Source organism: Carica papaya, chromosome 9, assembly GCF_054855325.1.
Source record: "Carica papaya isolate Zhongbai chromosome 9, ASM5485532v1, whole genome shotgun sequence".
NCBI classification, from domain to species: domain Eukaryota; kingdom Viridiplantae; phylum Streptophyta; class Magnoliopsida; order Brassicales; family Caricaceae; genus Carica; species Carica papaya.
The window spans coordinates 34,219,498-34,241,161 of record NC_142317.1 but is presented as its reverse complement, the minus strand read 5'-3'; the positions used below and the strand labels follow the sequence as shown (position 1 = coordinate 34,241,161).

At 34.9% G+C, this 21,664-nt stretch overlaps 1 protein-coding gene across 2 annotated transcripts; it reads right to left on the bottom strand.

The window, feature by feature from the left end:
• Positions 1-1,667: 1,667 nt before the first annotated feature.
• DELTA-OAT (ornithine-delta-aminotransferase) lies at positions 1,668-20,266 on the bottom strand. 2 transcript variants are annotated; one of them, XM_022048914.2, is made up of 11 exons: positions 20,103-20,266; positions 19,861-20,032; positions 19,117-19,225; positions 18,592-18,822; positions 17,801-17,960; positions 17,565-17,620; positions 16,711-16,863; positions 10,192-10,289; positions 7,840-7,920; positions 2,715-2,948; positions 1,668-2,037 (listed from the first exon to the last, which is right to left on the bottom strand). In XM_022048914.2, exons 2-11 carry the CDS (start codon positions 20,028-20,030, stop codon positions 1,896-1,898), a joined length of 1,434 nt encoding a protein of 477 aa, XP_021904606.1. In that variant the 5' UTR covers positions 20,031-20,032; positions 20,103-20,266; the 3' UTR covers positions 1,668-1,895. The 2 variants fall into 2 exon arrangements, with proteins under 2 accessions (XP_021904606.1, XP_021904607.1); XM_022048915.2 differs by lacking the exon at positions 20,103-20,266 and having other exon boundaries at positions 19,117-19,238; positions 19,861-20,026.
• Positions 20,267-21,664: the final 1,398 nt, after the last annotated feature.

Genomic DNA, 21,664 nt, shown 5'->3' with positions numbered 1-21,664 from the left:
TATATTTTTTATCAATGCATCGACAGTTATTTTTCAAGCATAGATTTAAGTTCGGTCTCAATATAAAAATAAAATAAAATATATAATAATATATTTTTACAGACTAAAAACTGCGAGATTATCCCTTTCATTTTAGGGTGACAGAAGAATCGTACCGTTCGAGTCTTTTCTTCATACTTTTTTCGAAGGTTCGGAGAAAATTACAATCGATAAAATTTTCCTAATCTTCTCTTCCCGAAAGAAAAAAATATTAGTTATATCAATTTGATAAAAAAAAATGCTAGTTTTAATGATTATGATTCAAACCAAACAGTCCTCAACTCTTAATAAAGAAAAAAAATTTAATTAATACCATTTTCTGAAAATGTTGGTTTAAATAATTAAGAGGCTTACATTTGATCTTATTTTATATATATATATTTATACAATGAATAAGTACAGCTCTGGAAACCCTTATACAATATTATTGTAATACAAAATGGTCTTATATATATATTATTTGCCTTAGCTGGATTTTCAATTATTGATCAGCACTGTCTAAAAGAAGCTTAGCTGTTTTAAGATCCTCTTATTGCTTCTTACTTTATTTTATTCATAATATTTTATATGAACTCAAACATGTATATATATTGATAGTTGTATATTTTGATTTAACTCTAATTTTTAAACTAAAATTAGAAGGAAAAATTTGTCATTATGGTGGTTTTAGTTTTGTAATAAGGGTATTACAAATTTATTAATTTAGGAAAATAATTGCATAATTTAAAAAAATATGTATATATATATATATATGTTACATGATTGTTTTGAGAGCTAGTTTGGAACAAATTAAAAATTTGCATATTATTTGTAAATTCACATTAGTTTTAGTTATATGATTGAATTCATATATAATTTTATATAATCTTATATTTATACCTTGTATTATACAGTATCGTATACTATTTTATACGTGGTTATGGATTCGTACTAAAACAAAATATTTTTACTTAGTAAATATAATTTATAGGATAGAGATTTAAATTTTTAAATTTTTTTAATTCCTTAGAGTTTGTTTTTCTCATTCGTTACGGTATTAAGTTATTATTGTGTCAAGATCTCTTATATGTTTTTTCCGAAAAATAAATATCTCTAAAAGATTTTAAGTTCAATACGTTTTTTTCTCCTCTCAATTCGGACCAATCTACCTAATTGCATTTAAAATAATTTGTGTATGTACTTCAATAATATCATTATCTATGTTGTAAATATTTAAACATTTAAATAGATAATTATTATATATTATTATATAAAATATAATATATAGATATATTATAAATTATTCTTATATCTAAAAACTTAGATAAGTATTATATTTTATCATGTTAAAAATATAAAATAATTTTAAAATAATGGAGAACTTACATGTATCAATTCTTACTTTTTACTTAGATGTATATATATTTGAATTATGTATTACAAATTTTGTCAAATTTGATATAATCTAAAATATTATTCTAATTAATGTAAACTCAACTTTTTACAGCTTAATTGATTTTAAATGTAAATTCATAAATATATATATACACATATATATGCAATATTTCTGCATTAGTTTCCAATGTGTCCTAACTGATGATTCATGGAGATGTCATGTAATTAGTAAGGTGGAGCTGTACCATCAATGGTGAAAGAGAAAAAAGAAGAGCACTAACATTGAAACAACAAATATGAGTGTGTTGAATTTCTTTCTTGAAACAATAAAGAGAAAGACTATAGTAATACATAAAGAGTATTTATCGATTCAGAATTAGATTGAACCGTCATATATTGTTCGGACTATATTTTGACCGAGAACCAAACAGTAATAAATTTCAGTTCGTTCACGTAGGAGCGAAAAGGAAAGTGCAGATACTTCATCCCAAGTTTCGGCCACATCGATGGCATGTGCTATCAGTTGTTGGTGCCACATTTTTTGCAGTGGTCTTCTGCATTTTTGGTAGATCAAATTCCAGAACATCGCGAAGTGTCTTTGTGCCTTGTTGGAGCTCATCGGAACTGAAAAATTCAACTCATTAAACCAACTTATATGAAATAACTAAACAACAGTAGATCAAAGATGATAGTAGGACCATTTAGAATGAGGAAATGGGATTAAAAAAGCTGAAAGAAAACAGAGGTTAAAGATCAGCCATATGTATACTTGCAAGTCTCTGTGTATCTATCTTTGTCTTGGTAAGTTTGAAGAAGATGCAAGAACCTTTTGGTTTACATCATTCATTTTTCCATAATCTTTGCTCCTGTTCTTTTTCTTTTTCCCTTCCATCATCCAATCCCAAGCCCTTCTTCAGTTTTGTGAGGAAATCTGAGTGGCAGCTCCATTTTTTTTTCATGTGACATTAATTCAAAATCATAAGTTTATACTTTTCAAAAATTAGTCGGAATGAGTTCTTATTTATTAATATATTTTTGGTTCACACGACCTATTGCAGCAAATGCTTGTCAAAAAACTTTTGTAACTAATCATGTAAGGGATTTCGGTTTATTATAAATAATCTTAGGTCATTATTAAAGAACGGAAAGTTTTAAATTTCAGGATTCATTCAAAATATTCAATAACTTAATTTATAATAATACTTTTCAACCAGTATATATATTAGTAAAAGGTTGTAAAAGAAGTCAAATAATTCAATGAAATGAAACCATTCTGCTTTCATCAAGTATTGTTCTCATACCTTATAGAAAGAGGAGGAGTTAACCGGACTATTGTATTGTGAGTTGGCTTTGCAAGAACCCCTCTTTCCTTCAACTTTAGACAGATATCAAACGCAGAAACAGGAAACAAACTCCAGCTGTTGAACTCCACAGCGCTAAACAAACCTCTTCCTCGTACTTCCTTAATGTGTTCTGGAAATTGCTGCCGAATCTCAAGAAGCTGATTCTGGAGCTCTACACCCAATTTTGCAGATCTGTAGTATATCAGAACATCAGTGAGTAATTTAATTATGGACAATTCTGTTTTTAAAGAAAGTTTAAAATATAAATCTTCGAGTTCTTTAGTTTTATTCATCTCCAGTTTCTGATAGGAATGTTTGTTCTTGGTACCACATTATAACTTTTGATTAATGACAGAAAGTTAAGGAGCATATTATGAAATAATCATGAGTAATCTCCCAGGTAATAATACTAATGAGGTGCTCTTCAGTGAAAGATTCCATGCTAATGGTAATTAAGAAGTCATTTGAAATTTTGTTAGTATTGACTACTAAGTTCCTACTCTAATATTATGTATATCCTCATTTATGTGTATCATAGAATAGATTCCTACATAAATTACAGCATCTATCATTTCTCATCCCAAGTTTCCTACTGTTGGATTCTGTATATAAATGATAAGGTGTAAATAATCAAGAAGGAAATAAGATTTTTTTTCCTTTTTCTCCCGCCTGGCATCCGGCAAACAAGATGGTGTTAGAACCACTGCCCATGATTGCTGCACATCAACGTTGACACCATCTCTTCCTCTACTGCAACAGAGTTGCCTACAGCTTTGAACTAACTGAAGCCATTTTCTTTCAAAGCTTCGCACGTTCCTCTTGTCTTCTCTCCTAAGACTTGATTGCAGGTCATATCGCAAACTAGACTTTATTCTGAGAATCGTGCAATTAGACCTCGTAAACAGGAGGCTATGCATCTGTTGAAAAGCCATCTCAGTTCAGAAGCTTCGTGTGTCTGACCACCCATACTGATGGAGAGAGACAATGGACTAGGATCTTGCATTCTAGTGATGACAGACTTTTTTTTTTTACTTCGGTTGTATACAAAGAGGAATGATGCATTGGGTCTTGGCTTAGAGAGACGATTTTGGCTTCCTATACAAGATATACAACTATTTGTGTCCACGTGGTAGAAGATAGAGCTACTAAGGGTATGCCAAAAAACAGTGAGTACGTCAAGTTCATTGGGAGAAACCCCTGCTTAACATATTAGACCAGTAAAACCTGATGGAACCAGCTACCTTGCTTGGTCAAGATCTTATTTAATGTTCATCCAAGTCTGTAGACTCCAAGGATATGTTACTGGGAGATATAGGATCCTACATTCAATACAAGGAAATCTGAAACTCCCTTATTATGTCCTTGTTGATTGACTTGATGAAGCCAAATATTTCCTGTGACCACTTGTTATTTCATACTAGCCATAAAATCACGTTACTTCCCTAACATTACTCTCAAGTTGACAATAACAAACATTCTCGAGCTTTGCAATAAGGTGCATGTAACCAAAGAAGGTAAGACGAGTATTATAGCCTAATCTTTTGCGGAATTGTCGGGTCTGTGACAAAAATTAGATTACTGTTAAGACTTCAAGGCTGGATGTCCAGAACATGCTTTTAAATTTCAGAAACGGATCAGAAAGGAAGCCTATGATCTAATGGCATGCCTTAATGTGGAATATGACCAAATTGGGTATAGGTACTTGGTACAGTAACTTTTCTGACAATGCCCCTGGGTGCTAAATATCAAGATGTGAAGACATGGAATCCTGTTGCTACAAACTCTGAGAGGAGGCTAACGGTGTGAAAGATAAGTTTGCTATCAAAGGGTAGACGATTGACTCTTAACAAGAGCACTTTATCCAATCTTTCTATTTATTACATGTCACTTGTTACCATACCAATAAGTGTTGCCAAGAAATTAGAAGCTATACAGTGTAGACTCCTGTAAGTAGACTAGGATAAAAAAAAGAGTTACCACTTGGTGGCATGGGATGAGATAAAGAGACTAATATGTGAGGAGGGACAGGCATTGATATCTATGCTAGAGATGAACAAGGCGCTTCAAGGTAAGGGCGTGTGGTGTTCTATGAATGAGAGGGATGCTCTTTGGAGGAGGATCATAGAGACAAAGTGTGACACAATGGATCAATGTTGGTATTCCAAAGTGTTTGTGAGGCTGCATGGTAGAGGGATGTGGCGAAGATTGTATATGGGAAAAGACATGTTTCAGGAGTGTATTCAGGGGAAAAGAAGGTGTCAGCGATAAAATTGATTTTTGGTCGAATTGTTGGCTTGAGGGTGGTGTATTGAGAATCGGGTTTCCGCAGATTTATGCTATTAATCGATATAAAGACAAGTTAAAGAGGCCATTGGTAATAGTGAAGGTAGGAGAGAATAGCATGTGGAGGTAATGCAAAACCTCAAAGATTGGAAATTACTAAATATTAAGTCTCACTGTCCACGTTGGAGTCGGTTGCTTTGAATGAAGATTATGATCAATCTGTTTAGAAACTCAGTACTTCTGGGCAATTCATTGTTAGATCTTTTTACAGGCACTTAACCAAGGAGCCCGTGGAGAGTAGTTTTCCTTATAGACAGATTTTAAAGATGAAAGCCCCATAGGATCGGATTTTTGCATGGGAAGCAGGGAGGGAGTGCATTTTGATTATAGATAAGTTAAAGAGGGAAAATATTTTGGTTAACTGGTGTTGTTTATAAAAGAGCACAAAGGAGAGATGCAACCATATGCTCCTTTGGTGTCCCATTCTGCATAATTTGTGGTCAATGATATATGGGTTGCTAGGAGTTAATTGGGTTATGACTGGTACTGTGAAGGAAGAATTTTGGGAATGAAAGGGTTGGCCAAATGGAAAAAATGTTTGGAGCAACTGGCGATATTTTCAGTTGTTTGGAAGGAAAGAAATAAAAGAGAAAGGGTTAAAAGAAGGTATTGACAGGATGCAAGAGCAATGGTTTCAGACCCTTGGTCTTTTGGTTATGGGTAAACATTTACATTTCATGAAATATTTAAGAGAATTAATTGATGTTCTTACTGATTTGTAAATAATTTTGTACATAAGTTGACATCCCCTTGGTACGTATACTTACTGATACTTCTTATACTTGATATTTCAAAATATAAAAAAGAAACGGATGGATAACAAGTAGAAAGATTCACCCACAGAGTGAATGATGGGTAAAAAAAACTTCCTACCCTATTTGGATATAGAGCAGGTATGGATTATATTTTTATTAGCAAGACAAGTATAAGGATTGATTTACCCGCGATATTTGCTCTGTGCCCATCTCTAAGTATAACGTGATAGCCAGTGGAGAAGTGTGAGTGCTAAATTTGAAACGAAGGTTACAAATTGGTTTTCCAGAATTCCTTAGAGGCCACTTGGTACAGGGTCGTGGAAAAAAAAATTGCATAGGAAAGTAGGAGCTCATGAATGCATTAAGTGGAGGGTTGAGTTTGCTGAGAAAATGAAATTTTGGCAAGATGATTGGTTAGACGGTGGGTTGCTCATGTTCCAGTTTCCCTGGATTTTTGTTCTCCATGTCATAAGGATGTCATGGTTCAGGAGTCTTTACTGTGATTCGGGGGAACCTGTTCGTGGATGGAGGTTTTAGAGAATTTCAATGATTGGGAAATTAACACGTATGAATCTCCCTCATTGGTTCTTTCCAAACGTACCCTTACTGGGGCAAAGGATAATCCTATTTGGAGGCTCAACTTCAACGGGCACTTTTTTGTTAAGACATTTTACCTGCGCATTTGTTGCCTGCAGAGCTTATCTAAAAGGTAAAAGCATTGTCTAGAGTGGTTTTCTATGCTTAGGAAGCTGCTAAAGAGTGTATCTTAATTTTGGATAAGTTGAGTAGGAGGGGAAGACTTTTGGTTAATGATTCTTCCTATGTAAGTGAGATGCAGATTCGTGCAATTATTTCTAATGTGGTGTCCATTTGCTTACCATTTGTGGACCTTAGCCTACAGTTTGTTGGATATAAGTTGGGTGATGGTTGGTTCAGTCAGAGATGAGATTGAAGCATGGAAGAAGGCTCTTAGAGATGAGAGGTCTTTATATTTTATTCCTTTGGCTACCTTTTGGATGATACCAAAAGAAAGAAATAGGAGCCTTTTAGATGGTACTATGTCCAACTTTGATGAGTTCAAAGACAATTGGTTCCAGATCTTAAGTTTTTTTATCAAAAGTCATCTTCTTTATTCTTGCCAAGATCTTGGGAACCGTAGGTACAATCGACATATAAATCTTGTATACGTGTTGTACACTCTTGGTACTTGTGAATAGATGATATTTCTTTCATAAAAAACATTATTTGCCTACCTTATCCTATTTATTCTACTTCTCCTTGTATTTCTTCGCATTGATCCCAATTTCCTTCTTCTACTTCTGTACTTTTGATTTTCACTTAAATTTTCTTTATTTTTAAACTGTACTTAGGAGAAGTTAGCTTTCCACTACTCATCTTACATCAATATCGACCTATGAATTTATGTTTACATGCCAGGTTTAAATTCTGCTTGGACAGGGTGGCGTATGTTAAAATATATTTCTCTAACCTATCCACTTAGAACTTTTGGAATACTTGATGATCCTTATATTTCTTCACATTGATCCCCAATTTTCTTCTTCTACTTTTGTACTTCTAATTCTCACTTAAATTTTTTTTTTATTTCTAAACGGGACTTAGGAGAAGTTAGTTTTTCCACGACTCATCTTACATCAGTATCCACCTAAAAATTTATGTTTGCATGTGAAGTTCAAATTCTGCTTGGATATGATGGAGTATGTTAAAATATATTTCTCTAACCTATCCACTTGGAAATTTTGGAATACTTGACTATGCAATCACTTGTTTACTTTTCATATCAAGTGGAAATGATAAAGACCCTTAGATTTGTTATTGCTTTGTTATTTATATAGGCATTAAGACCCTTCTTATGATGAGCAGAATACCATGTTTTAGTTACTTTAAACATAAGAATCCTTTCTGACAATTGAATGCAGCCTATTTCTAAATATCATACTGTACCCACTGCATGATGAATTATTTACCTCTCAGCAAGCTTCTCATCTTGGATGACATCTAGGGCGGCAATGGCAACTGCACTAGCCAAAGGGTTCCCCCCAAAAGTGCTGCGAGTAATAAACAAGTTAAAGCACAGTAAGAGATCTTGCAAGATCGATTCAAAAAGAAATTCAATGGATGCAGTCCAGACTAATAAGAAGTCAGAGATGTTCCAATAGAAACCAATAATAACTTAAATATTGATGTTATATCACCCATCAGCTAAAGCGAATTTAAACAAACTGCTATTTCCTTCTGGTTTTAGCAAAATGTTCATGCCTAAATGTTATCAGATGCGCTATATAAGTCAATATAAACAGGGGAATGGGATAATCTACCGAGTGAAACACGTTTTCTACAAGCATCAACTTCCTAGAATAATTCAGAATTAAAACACTTGCTAGTTTATAGACTTCAATATGCACAACGCACAGTTGAACATTACCCTTCTTAACTATGGAACACTTGCTGTTGCAGGAGAAAGCCCCTGCAACTCTCGTAATCTCTGATGCCATATTACATTACAGCACAAGTTTAGTTGTCTCCAAATCTCATCTTTAGACCTCCTATTGGCAATTCAATTGCATAGACAGTTAAAAGTTGTTCCTGGTTAAACTTTGATATTTTGGTTTCCAATAGAATAACCATCAACATTCAATAGTCTATTTCTTAGTGGTACATTATAAGATGTCTCGTCATAGATCTAGCAAAATCAGACAGCATTTCCAAAAGAAAAGTTTAAGCTAAAGTAGCAACCACATAATACCATTTAAACCTGAATTAATTCAGATGTATCCTCAAAACAATTTCAGAAATTTCCTTTCAGCCATAATGTATCATCTTCCCTCCCACCCCCAAACCGGAGATAGGAAATAGTGAAAGAAAGAATTAGAAGTCTTCTTCCCAAGTTTTTCCCCTAAAAGAAATGGTTTTGCATAAATGCTGGTTATAGTTCATTGTTTCACTTATATATTTTGCATCATTTTTCTAGAGAGAGGGAGAGAGAGAGAGAGAGAGAGAGAGAGGAACTCATATAATTAATGCCACCCTATTCAAACAGCTCCCCATTTTAAGATAAAAAAGGTCAGGGTTCAAGCCCTGAGGAGATGGAGAGACACCTGCCCTAGACAAACCAAAGTAAGAAAATTGGGAAAAAGGCAAAAGATATAGATAAGAGCACCATAATTTATGAAGAAGCCCTGTATTAAATTCCACAACTGGAGACCTTGTGAACTTCCCCTATAGAGCATAAACAGAACTGCCTGGCTGACACTACAGAGGTGATTGAGATCAGCAAGATGCTTGATATTCAAAACACTGAAAACATGAAACCAGTTCAAACCTAGCAACACCCAGATCCCTGTCATCCCGTTCAGATATTTGGATCAAAAAGATATGTTCATTGTCCAAGGCAAATGTAACTTACCTTGGAAAAAAAAATCTGGTTTGTCTGCTTAGAGTGAAAAAAATTCCATTTTTTAAGGTTTATACTTTAAGCTACCTCCTCCCCGGAACTCACCTCAGGCCTTGAGACAGGTGCTCTAGGCTTTTTAAAGCTCCTAGTGATAGAGAGGAAGCTCTGTTTTGGCAATCATGGCAATCCTCTCTCCTACTAAGCTCCTAATGACGGAGAGGAAGTCTTCTGATGTGATTTTTGAAGGTGAAATCAAAATATCCTTAGACTTACATAGAACATGCAGATTTTGGTTTTCCCACCTAAACCTGGAAATTAGATTTTCAAGTCACTGTGTGAACTTTTAGGATAAAAGGGAAGAGATCTTGGAAGCATGCTTTGCAAGGGAATGACAAAGTTCTTTCTCTCTGACTTTCCATGCAACTTTTTCGGACTATTTGGAGAGAAATTAATAGGAGAGCCTTTCAGAAAATTACTCTAATTTCACTAGCATTTAGAGACAGATGGTTCTTGACCTTTGATATTTTGATTAAGGTCAATCTATCCTTCATAAGGAAACTTTAAGGGAGCTCATTGCTTGTACGGCTGAGTCTCCTTGTGGTTTATATAGCTCTTGTACATTGAATGCATCCCCTTGGTGCATCTTACAATTGTTCTTTTTCTTTGCAAAGACAAAAAAAGAAAAGTTGTGACTCTATTGATGCATTATACATCACCAAACCATCAACACATGTATGCACTCTATAATACATATTTGACATGTTTGTGGAAAGATCTTCCCAATCAAGTGCATGAACTTTGGTCATTTAGCTGCTACACATGATAGAATGAGATACTTGTCGCTGCTATGCTTTTGTTTATATTATTGCCTTTATGAACATCAGACATTAAAAAATGTAAGAAAGTAGAAGTTGAGAATGTGAACCTTCCATGCTCTCCAGGTTGAATACAAAGCATTATATCTTTGTCAGCAAGCACTGCACTTACAGGTATCACTCCACCACCCAAGGCTTTTCCTAATATCTGAGAAAGTAATCCAAAAATTAAGTTAGTCAATCTTGGGAAACAAAATTTTTTTCAGAGAGAAGAGTAGAAATATTTTTAAGAAAGCATTAAAGGGGTGTCATTGTGTACTAGATAGGCTTTAAATAATACCAAAAGAGAGCAACATATCTACAACGTTCCCTGGATCCTCTCCAAAGTTAAGAGAATAGCCATTAAACAAAATACTCTAGTACTAGCAAAAAGCGACACAGTGCCTTGAAAAACCCTTTTGTTCCTTTCTTTCCACATCACCCAAATAATAGCCAATGGCGTTAGAGAAATAAATTTCTTCCTAGATTTACAAGCTCTAATGCCATCCCACACCCATAACCCATTGAACCACTAGCCACACAAGACATATAAAAGGTGAATATATTTGGGGGATGCCCCCCCTCACAAACAAATAAGGCAGGCACCCATGGATAATGAAACTGCCATGCTTTCTCAAGTTATCAATCTATCCAAGCAGCTTTTCTAGCAAGGAAACCAATGGGGATGCTTTTTTCTTTGAAAACCTGATTCGAGACGAACCTAAAGGCCACCTCACTTGTAAAAGAAGGTCATGACAGAAGGAATTTACAGAGAACAAACAATTTTTAGTTGAGGATTATAGCGGATGATTACATGCACCAAAGTAAAATGGCAAGACACTAGAAAATTTAATAGAGAAACCATATTATCAATCTCCTAATTATTAGGATTCCTTAATACAATGGTATCCCAGAAGAGAGGGCTAGCACCACTATTGACCATAATATCACTAACCAGAGCATCCCTGTTCCTTGCAATAACAAAAATATTTGAAAACCTTTCTTTGACAAGCGTCTCACCACACTGAAAATCAACTCAAAAACTCGATGTGTAGTAATTACAAAGCCTTAAAAGCATCAAGTCAGTGAAAAAGCTCCAATGCTTACTAAACCATTTCTATATACTAGTGTCATACTTCTGCTTACTCCAACTCATCCTGCAGCCCCTTCCTTCCTTAACCATGTTTGGCAATAATAACGTTACTCCACAAGCCACTTCTGAACTTCCAGAATCATCTAGCCAATAAAGCCTCGCTCATATTTGTAAGGAATCTTACGCCAAAGTTCCCCAAGCCACCAGGTGCTAATGCCTCTGATCCTCAAAATCCCCTCAAAGGAAATGACATCGCAGAAATTCTACATCTTAAAAACAATTCAAGGAATTGGAAAAGGGAGATAAATAGATAGGAAAGTTGGAGAGAATACTTCTGATGAGCGCAAGCCTGCCTCCTCTCGGGATATGGTTCTTCTAACAAGACAATCTTCTCTACATCTTCAAATATGAAGATCCTTGAATTTAGCCTTTAGAGGCAAAGCAAGAAATTTGAGAGGGAAGGAAGCACCAAACTAGATGAAACATTAGTAAATTCATCCACCCCGACCAGTCACCATATAGGATTTCATACTTATCCAAGTTGATATGGAGGGCTGAATCTGCTTCAAAGCAAACCAGAATGCACCTTATTTTCATCAAGAACTCCTTTCCATGCCTGTAAAGAAATAAAGTGTGAAAAAAAAATGAAGGGATAACCTCCTTTCTAGAGTCACCACTTCTAATGTGAATCTTTCAGTGGAAGAGCCCTCATTGATTAGCACGACATAGGTAAGGGTTAACATACATCTATTAATCTACTTGCCCAGTCTAGGACCAAAACTGACAAATACAACAGAAAAAACTAAGAAATATGGTTATAAGCCTTCTCAACATCGAGCTTATAAAGGCACCTTTCCCCATGTTTAATAATGGAATTCAAAACATCATTTGCGATAAAAGCAACATTAAGAATTTGGTGATCCTCCATAAAAGCATGTTGGACTTCCCCCACTAAATAACCAATCAACCCATTCAATCTTTTGGCAATGAGTTGGTAGATGCAACCCCTGAAACTTTTATATACACCACGCTCTCAACCTTAGGGAACAAGACTATGAGAGTGAGATTCAAGGAGGCCACAAATTTTATGGTCTTGAAGAAGCATCAAGAAGCTTCATGACATCGCCTGGGGTGAACTCCCACCATTTTTGCCAAAAAGCCATAGAGATGGGCACCAAGAGCCTTGTTCCCATTAGAATTCAGGAAAGCCACTTGAACCTCATCTAGGATGAAAGCACATCCAAGCGCTATCCTCTACCAAAGCTTGATCATATTAATCTGGAGGCCATCCAAATTCGATCACTTGACTCCCCATCCAATTGCAAGTTACTACAGAATCCTTTAATTGCTTTCCTTCACGAATTCTTAACACCAATTCAACCACCCATTCACAATAAGCTTTCTCATGAATTGTTCCTATTATGGTAGTTGGCCATCTTATAGAAAAATACTCTTATAGTCCCCTTCTTTAATCCACGACAATCTAGATTGTTGTCTGCCAGGAATCTCATCCATAAGCATCCAATTGGCAAGATCTAGTTTAGTAACTTGTCTTCTGCCTCTCGGTCTTACTAAGTCGCAACTAATTTCTTTCATATCTAACTCCTTGATTTCTTTCACTGTTTGCTTTTTCAACTCGGCCTCCCCATGGATTAAGGCAATCCTAAATTGGAATCAATTTGGTATACCAAGGATCTGTGGAATAATTATTACATTCAATGTCTAATTTTTTTGGCAGTTTTAATAATTACAAAAATTAGAGTCTCCTATGTTTCATTTCTTATAATTTCTTTATTGGTTGTAACTAATGCCTATAAAAATGCTAATAGTTATCAACCAAAAAATAAACGATGATGAATTCTTACTAGGGTTTTATCCTTTATTAGTTTTCTTTCTGCTCATTCTTTTGGTTGTTATTCTATCTAATACTATGTTCAATCTATTTCTCCTTGAATTTCTTCAACTTGATCCCCAATTTGCTCTAGTCTATCTCTATTCTTTTTTTTTTTTGAAATAAAAAGTATAGCATATATATTAATAAGGCACTAAAAAACAGGAGGTACCACTCATGTACAAAAATTTTACATTATGTTAGCATATCAATGACATTCCCAAAATCTACATCACTAATAATGTCATGTTTTAAAATAGAACCAAAATAGTGAATTCACCTATCTTTTAATTTATTGGAACTATTCCCAACACTATCAAAAGCTCTACCATTTCTTTTCTTCTAAATTACCCAAAAAACAGTCAAATGAATCAAGTTAGCAATCTCTTTTTAACATAAAGCCCGTCTCACGCCCATAATTCACCCTCAACAGACCCCGCAACAACCCAATCAATCCCCACAAGGCCATAGATCAAGCACCATAAGCTGTACACTAATGGGCACCATAATAAGAAATGGTTGTACAATTCCTCCGCTTGCAAGCAGCAATAACAGCCGTTAACCAACACTCTACCTCTAATTCTCAACTTGTCAATAGTCAACATTCTCTCCCAACAAGCCTCCCAAGCAAAAAATGCAATACAGGGTGGAGCTTTTGTTTTCCAAATTTGCTTCGCTGGAAAATTATGTCTCGTCACATTCACTTTACTACTAAGATGGTTATGGTAAGACTTGACTGAGAAATTGCCACTTTTTTCAAATTAGCATACAATCCGTCCGTTTTGTTGTCAACCACCTGCCCGGCCAGCATCTTCATCAAATCCTCATATTCGGCATCCTCCCAATCATTCAAATTCCCAAGGACATTGATAGACCATACAATTTTATTATTAGCAGTCCGGTAAGCTTCTTCGACAGTCATCTCCTTAGATTGTGCAATTGAAAATTCTGGGAATGTGACTCTTTAAGCAACCCTCCCCAATCCAATCACCCTCCCAAACAATGATCTTGTTACCTCTTCCCAATTTCCAAATGACAAGTTGTTGAAAGTTGCTCCATCGCATTAGAATTTTTCGCCATAAGCCTCTACCATGAGATAAGGGAAATCTGCTTATAACCCTCCTATCCATATACATACCCCATCCAACATGAATTATTTTCCACCATAGACAATTTTCTTCTTTCAAATATCTCCAAATCCGTTTGCCTTGAAGAGCTAAATTCATATTGACCATGGATTTAATACCAAGACCACCATAGATGATTGGTTCCTTGATATCCTCCCATTTAACAAGATGGTACTTTCTCTCTTCGTCACTATCCTCCCAAAGGAATCTGCACTGAATTATTTCAAGTTTCTTCGCCACTTTGATAGGAATGGTAATTGTCGAAAGATAATATATAAGGAGATTAGCCAAAGTGCTTTTTATTAGGGTGTGTCTTCCCCCTTTAGATAGAAAATTTCTCTTCCAACTTGCTAGTCTTCTTTCAAACAAATCAATAACCGGTTCCCAAGATAATTGGTCTTTATACTTAGCACCAAGCAGGAGGCCGAGGTACTTGAATAGTCTATCTCTATTCTTTTCCTTGCCATCTAAGTTTCCTTTACTTCTAAGTTATTTGTGAGGCAACCTAATTTTGCCACTACTGATCCTATATCAGTTAGTATCAAAGCCTTACTATTATGCTTAACTTTTCACCAAAATCTATTGCATAAGAAATCAAGTTTTCTTGCCAGGCAATCCAACTAAAATAGATCCTTCCCAAAAAGATCTTCTCAAAAAGGATTGCAAACAACCACACAAGCCAAGTCTGGCAGCTGCATCCCACTAGCACCACTGGAAGGTGGTTTTGACCACACCAGACATCAAGTTCAAATAGCTCCAACTTGCCTCCCTGCCAATTTTCGGCTGTTGATTCAGCTACAAAATGTCACACTTGTTGTCAAAAGAGAGAACCACCACTGCTCTACCATATTTCTGCCTTCCCAATCACCATATACAACTTGCAAGATGAGCCTTACATCAGAAAACCGACCCTCACTAATGACTGGAGACCAACTCATGTTTCATGCACCCTAAACCACGAGTGTGCTTTGGTTCAACTTACACTATATTGTGACTGGTTCGCTAAATTTAATCATACAAATTCTCCTAAACCAATTCGAGCCATTTTAGACCACCTTCCACAAGTTCAAACTGATTCTTAAACTTCTCTAGCTGGCTTTACCATTTTCAATTTAGTTTGATCAGCTAAGCACATGTACTTTTGAGCAGCTTGTGTTTAACAGCGATAGTATTAACATGGAATCAAACAAAATTTTGGTTAAAATTCAGAGTGTAATACATCTAACAACATACAATACGTTGTACTAAGTCTTTGATCCTTGTGAATCAAGAGAATTTTGAGATAGATCCAAAATTTCTCAACACTCTAGACCTTTAACTTTCCTTCACATACATGGGCCTTTTGGCAATTTTAAAGCTTGTTTAGCCCTCTGGCACCCCTCCTCCCAAATCACGAAAACCAACACAATTAACCATTTGTTTCTGGACCAAAAAGGGGTAAGGTCCCATCAAATGCCCATGGAGATCTTTACTCAAGGCAAGATCTTTTGGACCCAATTCAAAGACAAGGATTTAAAGTTACCACAAGAAATATGAGAACCCCAGAAAACCGACAATGTCTCTAAAAATTGACCAGTCCACTTGCCACTCACAAGTTGAAGATCACTAAAGCCTAGTATCCCTGAATTATCTTATGGAAGTGTTGGAAGCATCCCCCAATAACCTCCGATAATAAAGAACCATGTCGAAATCACCACCTGTGACCAAAGTGATTGTCATCCACTTGCTCAAAGTCATCCCACATGTGTGACTCTCAAGGCTCCTCTGCTATACATATCAATAAAAACCTAATATATAAAGGAACCTTTACTTCTTAATTCACTAGAAAGTGACACAACCCTCTCAAGAACCTCAATAGTTCTAAAATTCTGGAGTTTCACAAAAATAAGATACCGCATAAGGCTCCAAACATCCGAAGACTACACTCATGCACATTTCTACCCCTTCACAAGCAACTAACTAGCTTATATATATGTTATAAATTATCAAATTCTTTTTGTGCATCTCTTCTAGTTACTTTGTCAACTTTTCAACTTATAAACATTATTTTACTAAACACTCGTCATTTATGTGGAGCTTATAAGTTAGACAAAATTTCATAAACCAAACACATTTTTAATTTATTTTCAAAAACTTAGGACCTTCATGAACTTGTACATCTCATCCAATTTTAAGCTAAAAAAAAAAGGCCAAACCAAGCTACCCTGTAATACACCCCTGATAGAAAAGCTGCATAATAAAGAGAGGAAAAGAAAAGATTCTTAAGAAATATTTAATGCATAATAAATTAAGAGAATTAAACTATTTAATATATATTATGAGACCCCTACAAACTACTATTTTTTCCAATTGAATTATACAAATATCAACTAGATCCAGAATATAAATTCAATATTTTTGAAAGAACTGAAAAAATACTATTTCCATGTTCAGTAGTCAGAAAAATCATCATGACAAAGAATAAGTAAACAGCTCTTACTACAACATCTGGTCGAACTTCTTCCCAGTCACAAGCCAGCATTTTCCCTGTCCGTGCTAACCCACTTTGTATTTCATCCGCAATCATTAAAACATTATATTTTGAGCAGAGATCTCTTACTGCTTTTAAATAACCATTTGGAGGAATTACAACCTAAAAATCACAAAAATGGACGTAAATTGAATGAGACGACTGTAACATAACTGAAACTTCACATGTTGAGAATGCCAAAGTTTGTGATCATGCATGTTCTCAAGTAACACCAGAATGAAGTTATTAAAAAAAATTTTATGGCTCCATTCTTTTCTTTTTTGGCTGGCCAAATAGGTGGAAAGGGGTGATTTGCATAGCAACTCTCCTTGGGTGTGATAACTAAAGACAGTCATAACTTAAGTTTAACTGTAACTCCACCAAACTGCATGGTAGATAGATTCAGTTTCCAGGAAATGTCTAGTTCGCAGACTAGTACCACACATGGTTTTAAGTCCATGACCACGTGGTGGAAGCAATATTCCTGCCAACCGGACTTCAAAGTAAACATGGGAGACATTTTGACGAAATGGCAGAACAGGATATTTCAAAAGTATGTCTTGTCAAATGCATTCATCAGCCCCTTAGGAGGGAAAGAAAGATATTATTCCCACATCACTAAAAATTATGACATATTTCCTGAACTGCTGCTATGTTATACATTAATTAAAAATAGGTAAATTATCAGAACACTTGATTTCACAAATAAGTTTGGAACAAGATAAATTTGACAAACTAACATTTCAATATAGACCTAGCCAAACCCATGTAGCATATCTTACAGCCTCAAATTGGTCAAACAATTCATGCAAAAATAGACATACCCCAGCCTCTCCTTGAATGGGTTCAAAAAGAAATCCAGCTATTCGGTCCCCATTTTCTGCATTTCATGACGTAGAAAAAAGTTTAGTCCACTTTATATGTACTTTTCTCAGCTAATCTCAAAGCATTGTAGATTGTTGTTAATGGGTATAAAATATGTTCCACTGCAAAGGACTAATAAGTAAATTCTGGGCACAATGAAAAAAACAGATCATAAAAGGCAAGGACACAGTCAAACCTCTGAAGATTTTCTCAAGGGCAATTTCATCACCGAAATCAACTTTTAGATGTCCTGGCAACAATGGCCCAAATCCACGTGTAGCATCATTGTCACAACTCATGGAGATGACAGCAAGTGTACGACCATGAAAGCAGCCACAACAAGAGACAATAATAGCCTGTACATGGTTCAGTTCTAGTGAATGGAAGAGCACATCCAACTAGTCTTTCTATACACCACATGTTACTGGAACAAGGCGTAAATTTAGGAGTAACAATTAAATGTCAAGCAACCTACAAACAATCTTCACTTTATAGCAGTAGCTTCATGAAGTTTGATACATAAATATAAAAATCACAAGGCTACCAGCAGTCAATAATTTATAACTCTAGATTTGTCCTCTAGCTGCAAAGACTCTTAACGAATTTCAAGAGATCCAGATTTCATGTCTTGGTATTAGGTAACCAAATTCACAAGCACTGTTGCACGATAAAGGAGATTACGTGTATAATTAATAGCTAAAGCAACTGTAGGATAGGACATTTAATCTCATCATAGGATCTACAAGGAGAGTAATAACCCATAATGATTTCCAGATAAAGCAAGTTCACAACTGTTGAGAGTATACCTACAAGTAGCCACTTTTCTCCCTTTCCATGGGGATCAAGCATACATGTGTTTTTCATAGCTAACTCTTATTTAGGAAAGCATAGTCTAAATATTCCCTGGCTTGACAAAGATTTGTCAGGAAAATGAAAATAAACCTCCTAGAGTTTTTCACAACAATCATAATTTTCTACAGATTCTACCTCATCTTTGGGAATACATTTTTTTCCATAACCCCATTTCCTTGCCAACTTCAGAGCTGTTTCCACACCTTCTGCACCAGTATTCATCGGTAGCACCATGTCATAACCAAATATGCTCGTAAGATGCTCTGCAAATGTCGGGAATTTATCATTATAGAAGGCTCTGGAGCTGAGAGTGAGCCTTTCTGCCTGGTCTTTCATTGCTTTCATGATCTTGGGATGACAGTGTCCCTACAGTAAGAAGATATGAAGTCCAATAATGTGGTAAATGTAAAGAGGCACGAAGTGCCAAAACATCTTTCTCAGGAAAAAAAAAATGATTCCTGCCCTAACATTATTAATGCATACTGCAACTCTATTTACATAGAGGTTGCATTGGAACAACTGGAGGAAATTGCAAAGTCAAAAGGCCCCACCATTAGATTGCATATATAACTTATTGTGAAGGAAAATAAAATAAATCTAGAAGATATGATTAGAAGAGACACTATTGATTCAATATGAACATGTGGTACTGCCAGTAACCTGGTTAACCGCCGAGTAAGCTGAGAGAAAATCCAAATATCGATTCCCCTCTGGATCCCATATAGTAGATCCCTTTGCTTGAGAGAATACAATCGGAACAGGGTGGTAACTGCATTTTAATACTAAAAAAGTTGGCAACAGATTATCACATGATACCATCAAACAAACTTAATTCATATAACTCAGAGAAATCATTCAGTGACAAGGTTCAAATAAGCACCCAACAAAACCAAAATCACAAATCTCAACATAAAAATTCAGCATCCAATCTGGACCAAAACATCTTCTCGATTCTCGGGATAGATTATGTCAAGTTTAAAAAACACTACCATAAAAACCACTTTCTCATTTCTGTCAACATGAGTTGAAAAAAAAAAAAACTGGGTTTTTTTAATCTATTGATTTTTAAATACTACGTCAAACTAATTTACTTCCTAGTGTGTTTGTCTTCACAATTACGATTGCTAAATCATTGTGAGATTCAGAGACTATCAAAAACGAAGCAGGTGAGAGAGAATTCAGGTAAAACAAGTAAAACCCAGAAGCGAAAACATGAAAAAAAAAAAAAAAAAAATCAAATTTTTACAAACAGATAAAGACCCAGAAGATAATAGACCCGAAGCAGATAGAGTGAGAATTCAGTTCTACAAAAACGCAAAAACCCGGAAGCGAAAACATGAATATGGATTGAAAATACTGAAGAAAGGTAAAAACTTTCTTCAACTAAAGAGCGAGGGAGATTACTTGTGGGCACTGAATTCATGTTCCAAGTTGATGAGGTGCTGAGAAGAGGAAGTAGAAGAAGAAGGGTTTATTCCTCCTTCGGATAAAGCACCATAATTTCGCGCACTACCCCTCCAAAACGTGCGCAGAAAACACTGCGACAATGTTTTTCTCGTCGTAGTAGCTGCCATGGCTGTAATTGAAAATTTTAATGAGAATTACTTCTTGAACATAATTTTGATTTTATATTTATGAGCTCGTACCTGCGTTTTGGCTCAGCAACGGTTGTCGTCTTGTTCAGGTAAATGCGGCCACTACACACTTCCCCAAGCCGCCAATTACATCACCCAATAAACAATGAAATCAATACGGTGTACCAAAGAATGCAATCTAAATTCCTCACAAAAAAAAAAAAACAAAAGGATGAATTATAAATATAACTTGTTGGTTTTCTCTTTTGAACTCTTTTTGTGTTAATTACAGGTAATTTAAATTAAAAAAAAAATTAATTAGTAATGACAAAGAAAGCGATCTTATAGGGAGTTTTATCAACCCATTTCTATAAAAAAAAAATAAATAAATTAAATTTGTACCATGAATTTTTTTTTTTTTAATTTATATTAAATTTACCGAGTTATCCCGTTCAAACTCAGACATGTTTTCAAACAGGGAAGGAGTTTGAATTCTTTATCAAATTCGATTTAACCCAAATGTACATTTTAACAAAATTTTATCAAACAAATAAGAATCAGTAAAAAAATCATATTTTGATTTATGAAAATCATGTCTAACAAAAAAAAAAAAATCTTGAAATGAATTAAACTTCTATTTTAAATTTTACTCTGAATAATTTCCGTACGAGTGAATTTATATTATAAAAATTATTTAATTTTTATAAATCAAAATAACGAAAGAGGTCGGTTACACAAATTTAATCTTATGAAGATTACATATACAATTCCGTTCGTCGATTGAATAATTAATTTTTTTTTTTTTTTGGTTGTTGAGAATGAGAGCTCAAATAGTGGATTTGACCCCCTTCAATGGCTAGTTTTAAAAATATAACAAGAATTCAATTATAAGCATAGACCATAACTTGCAAGAATGATGACTTTGAAAATGATTACAAAATATAAAAAAAAAAAAACAACTCATTGCTATAGATGATTCTAAGAGTTAGAAAAAGACAAAGTAGAATGCATAATATGTAAATAATGCATAATATCATATTTTCTTCTAACCTTCTTTATTATTTCCTTTCATCATTTCAAACTTATATTATTATTAACGCCAATTGCCGAAGCGTCAAAGTAAAAAATTTTCTACGGTGAGAGAAAGACTCGTTATCATAAAAGTCACTTATGAAAAAGAATAAAAAAAGATCATATATAAAAATAAAATCAAAAAAAAAAAAAAATTACTTGTTCGATGCGAATTTTGATTGTCAACTGCATCACAAAATATACGTATTCAAAGATTTCGATCGTCATCCACCAGTCAATCACCCAGCAACCAATAAAGAGTTAATCGAGAGCACCCACGATCACCCTTGACGACACCATCGTATAAGGGATATCGGAAAAAACGTAGATATTCTACACCAAGAACTAGATAAGAAAGGTATATGCGCGAGGGCTTCCATGTCGAGGACTAGTAGGAAATTTACAAAGAGGATCAAATAAATACTATTGATCCTAGCAGACAGGGCAGGTTCTTTTGCTAAAACAGAGCTACCAGAGAATCCCATTAACTTCATACATTATTCCACTGACAGAAGTAGTTTCTTCCATTACAACTACACCCCTACTTATTTTCGGAGAAGCCT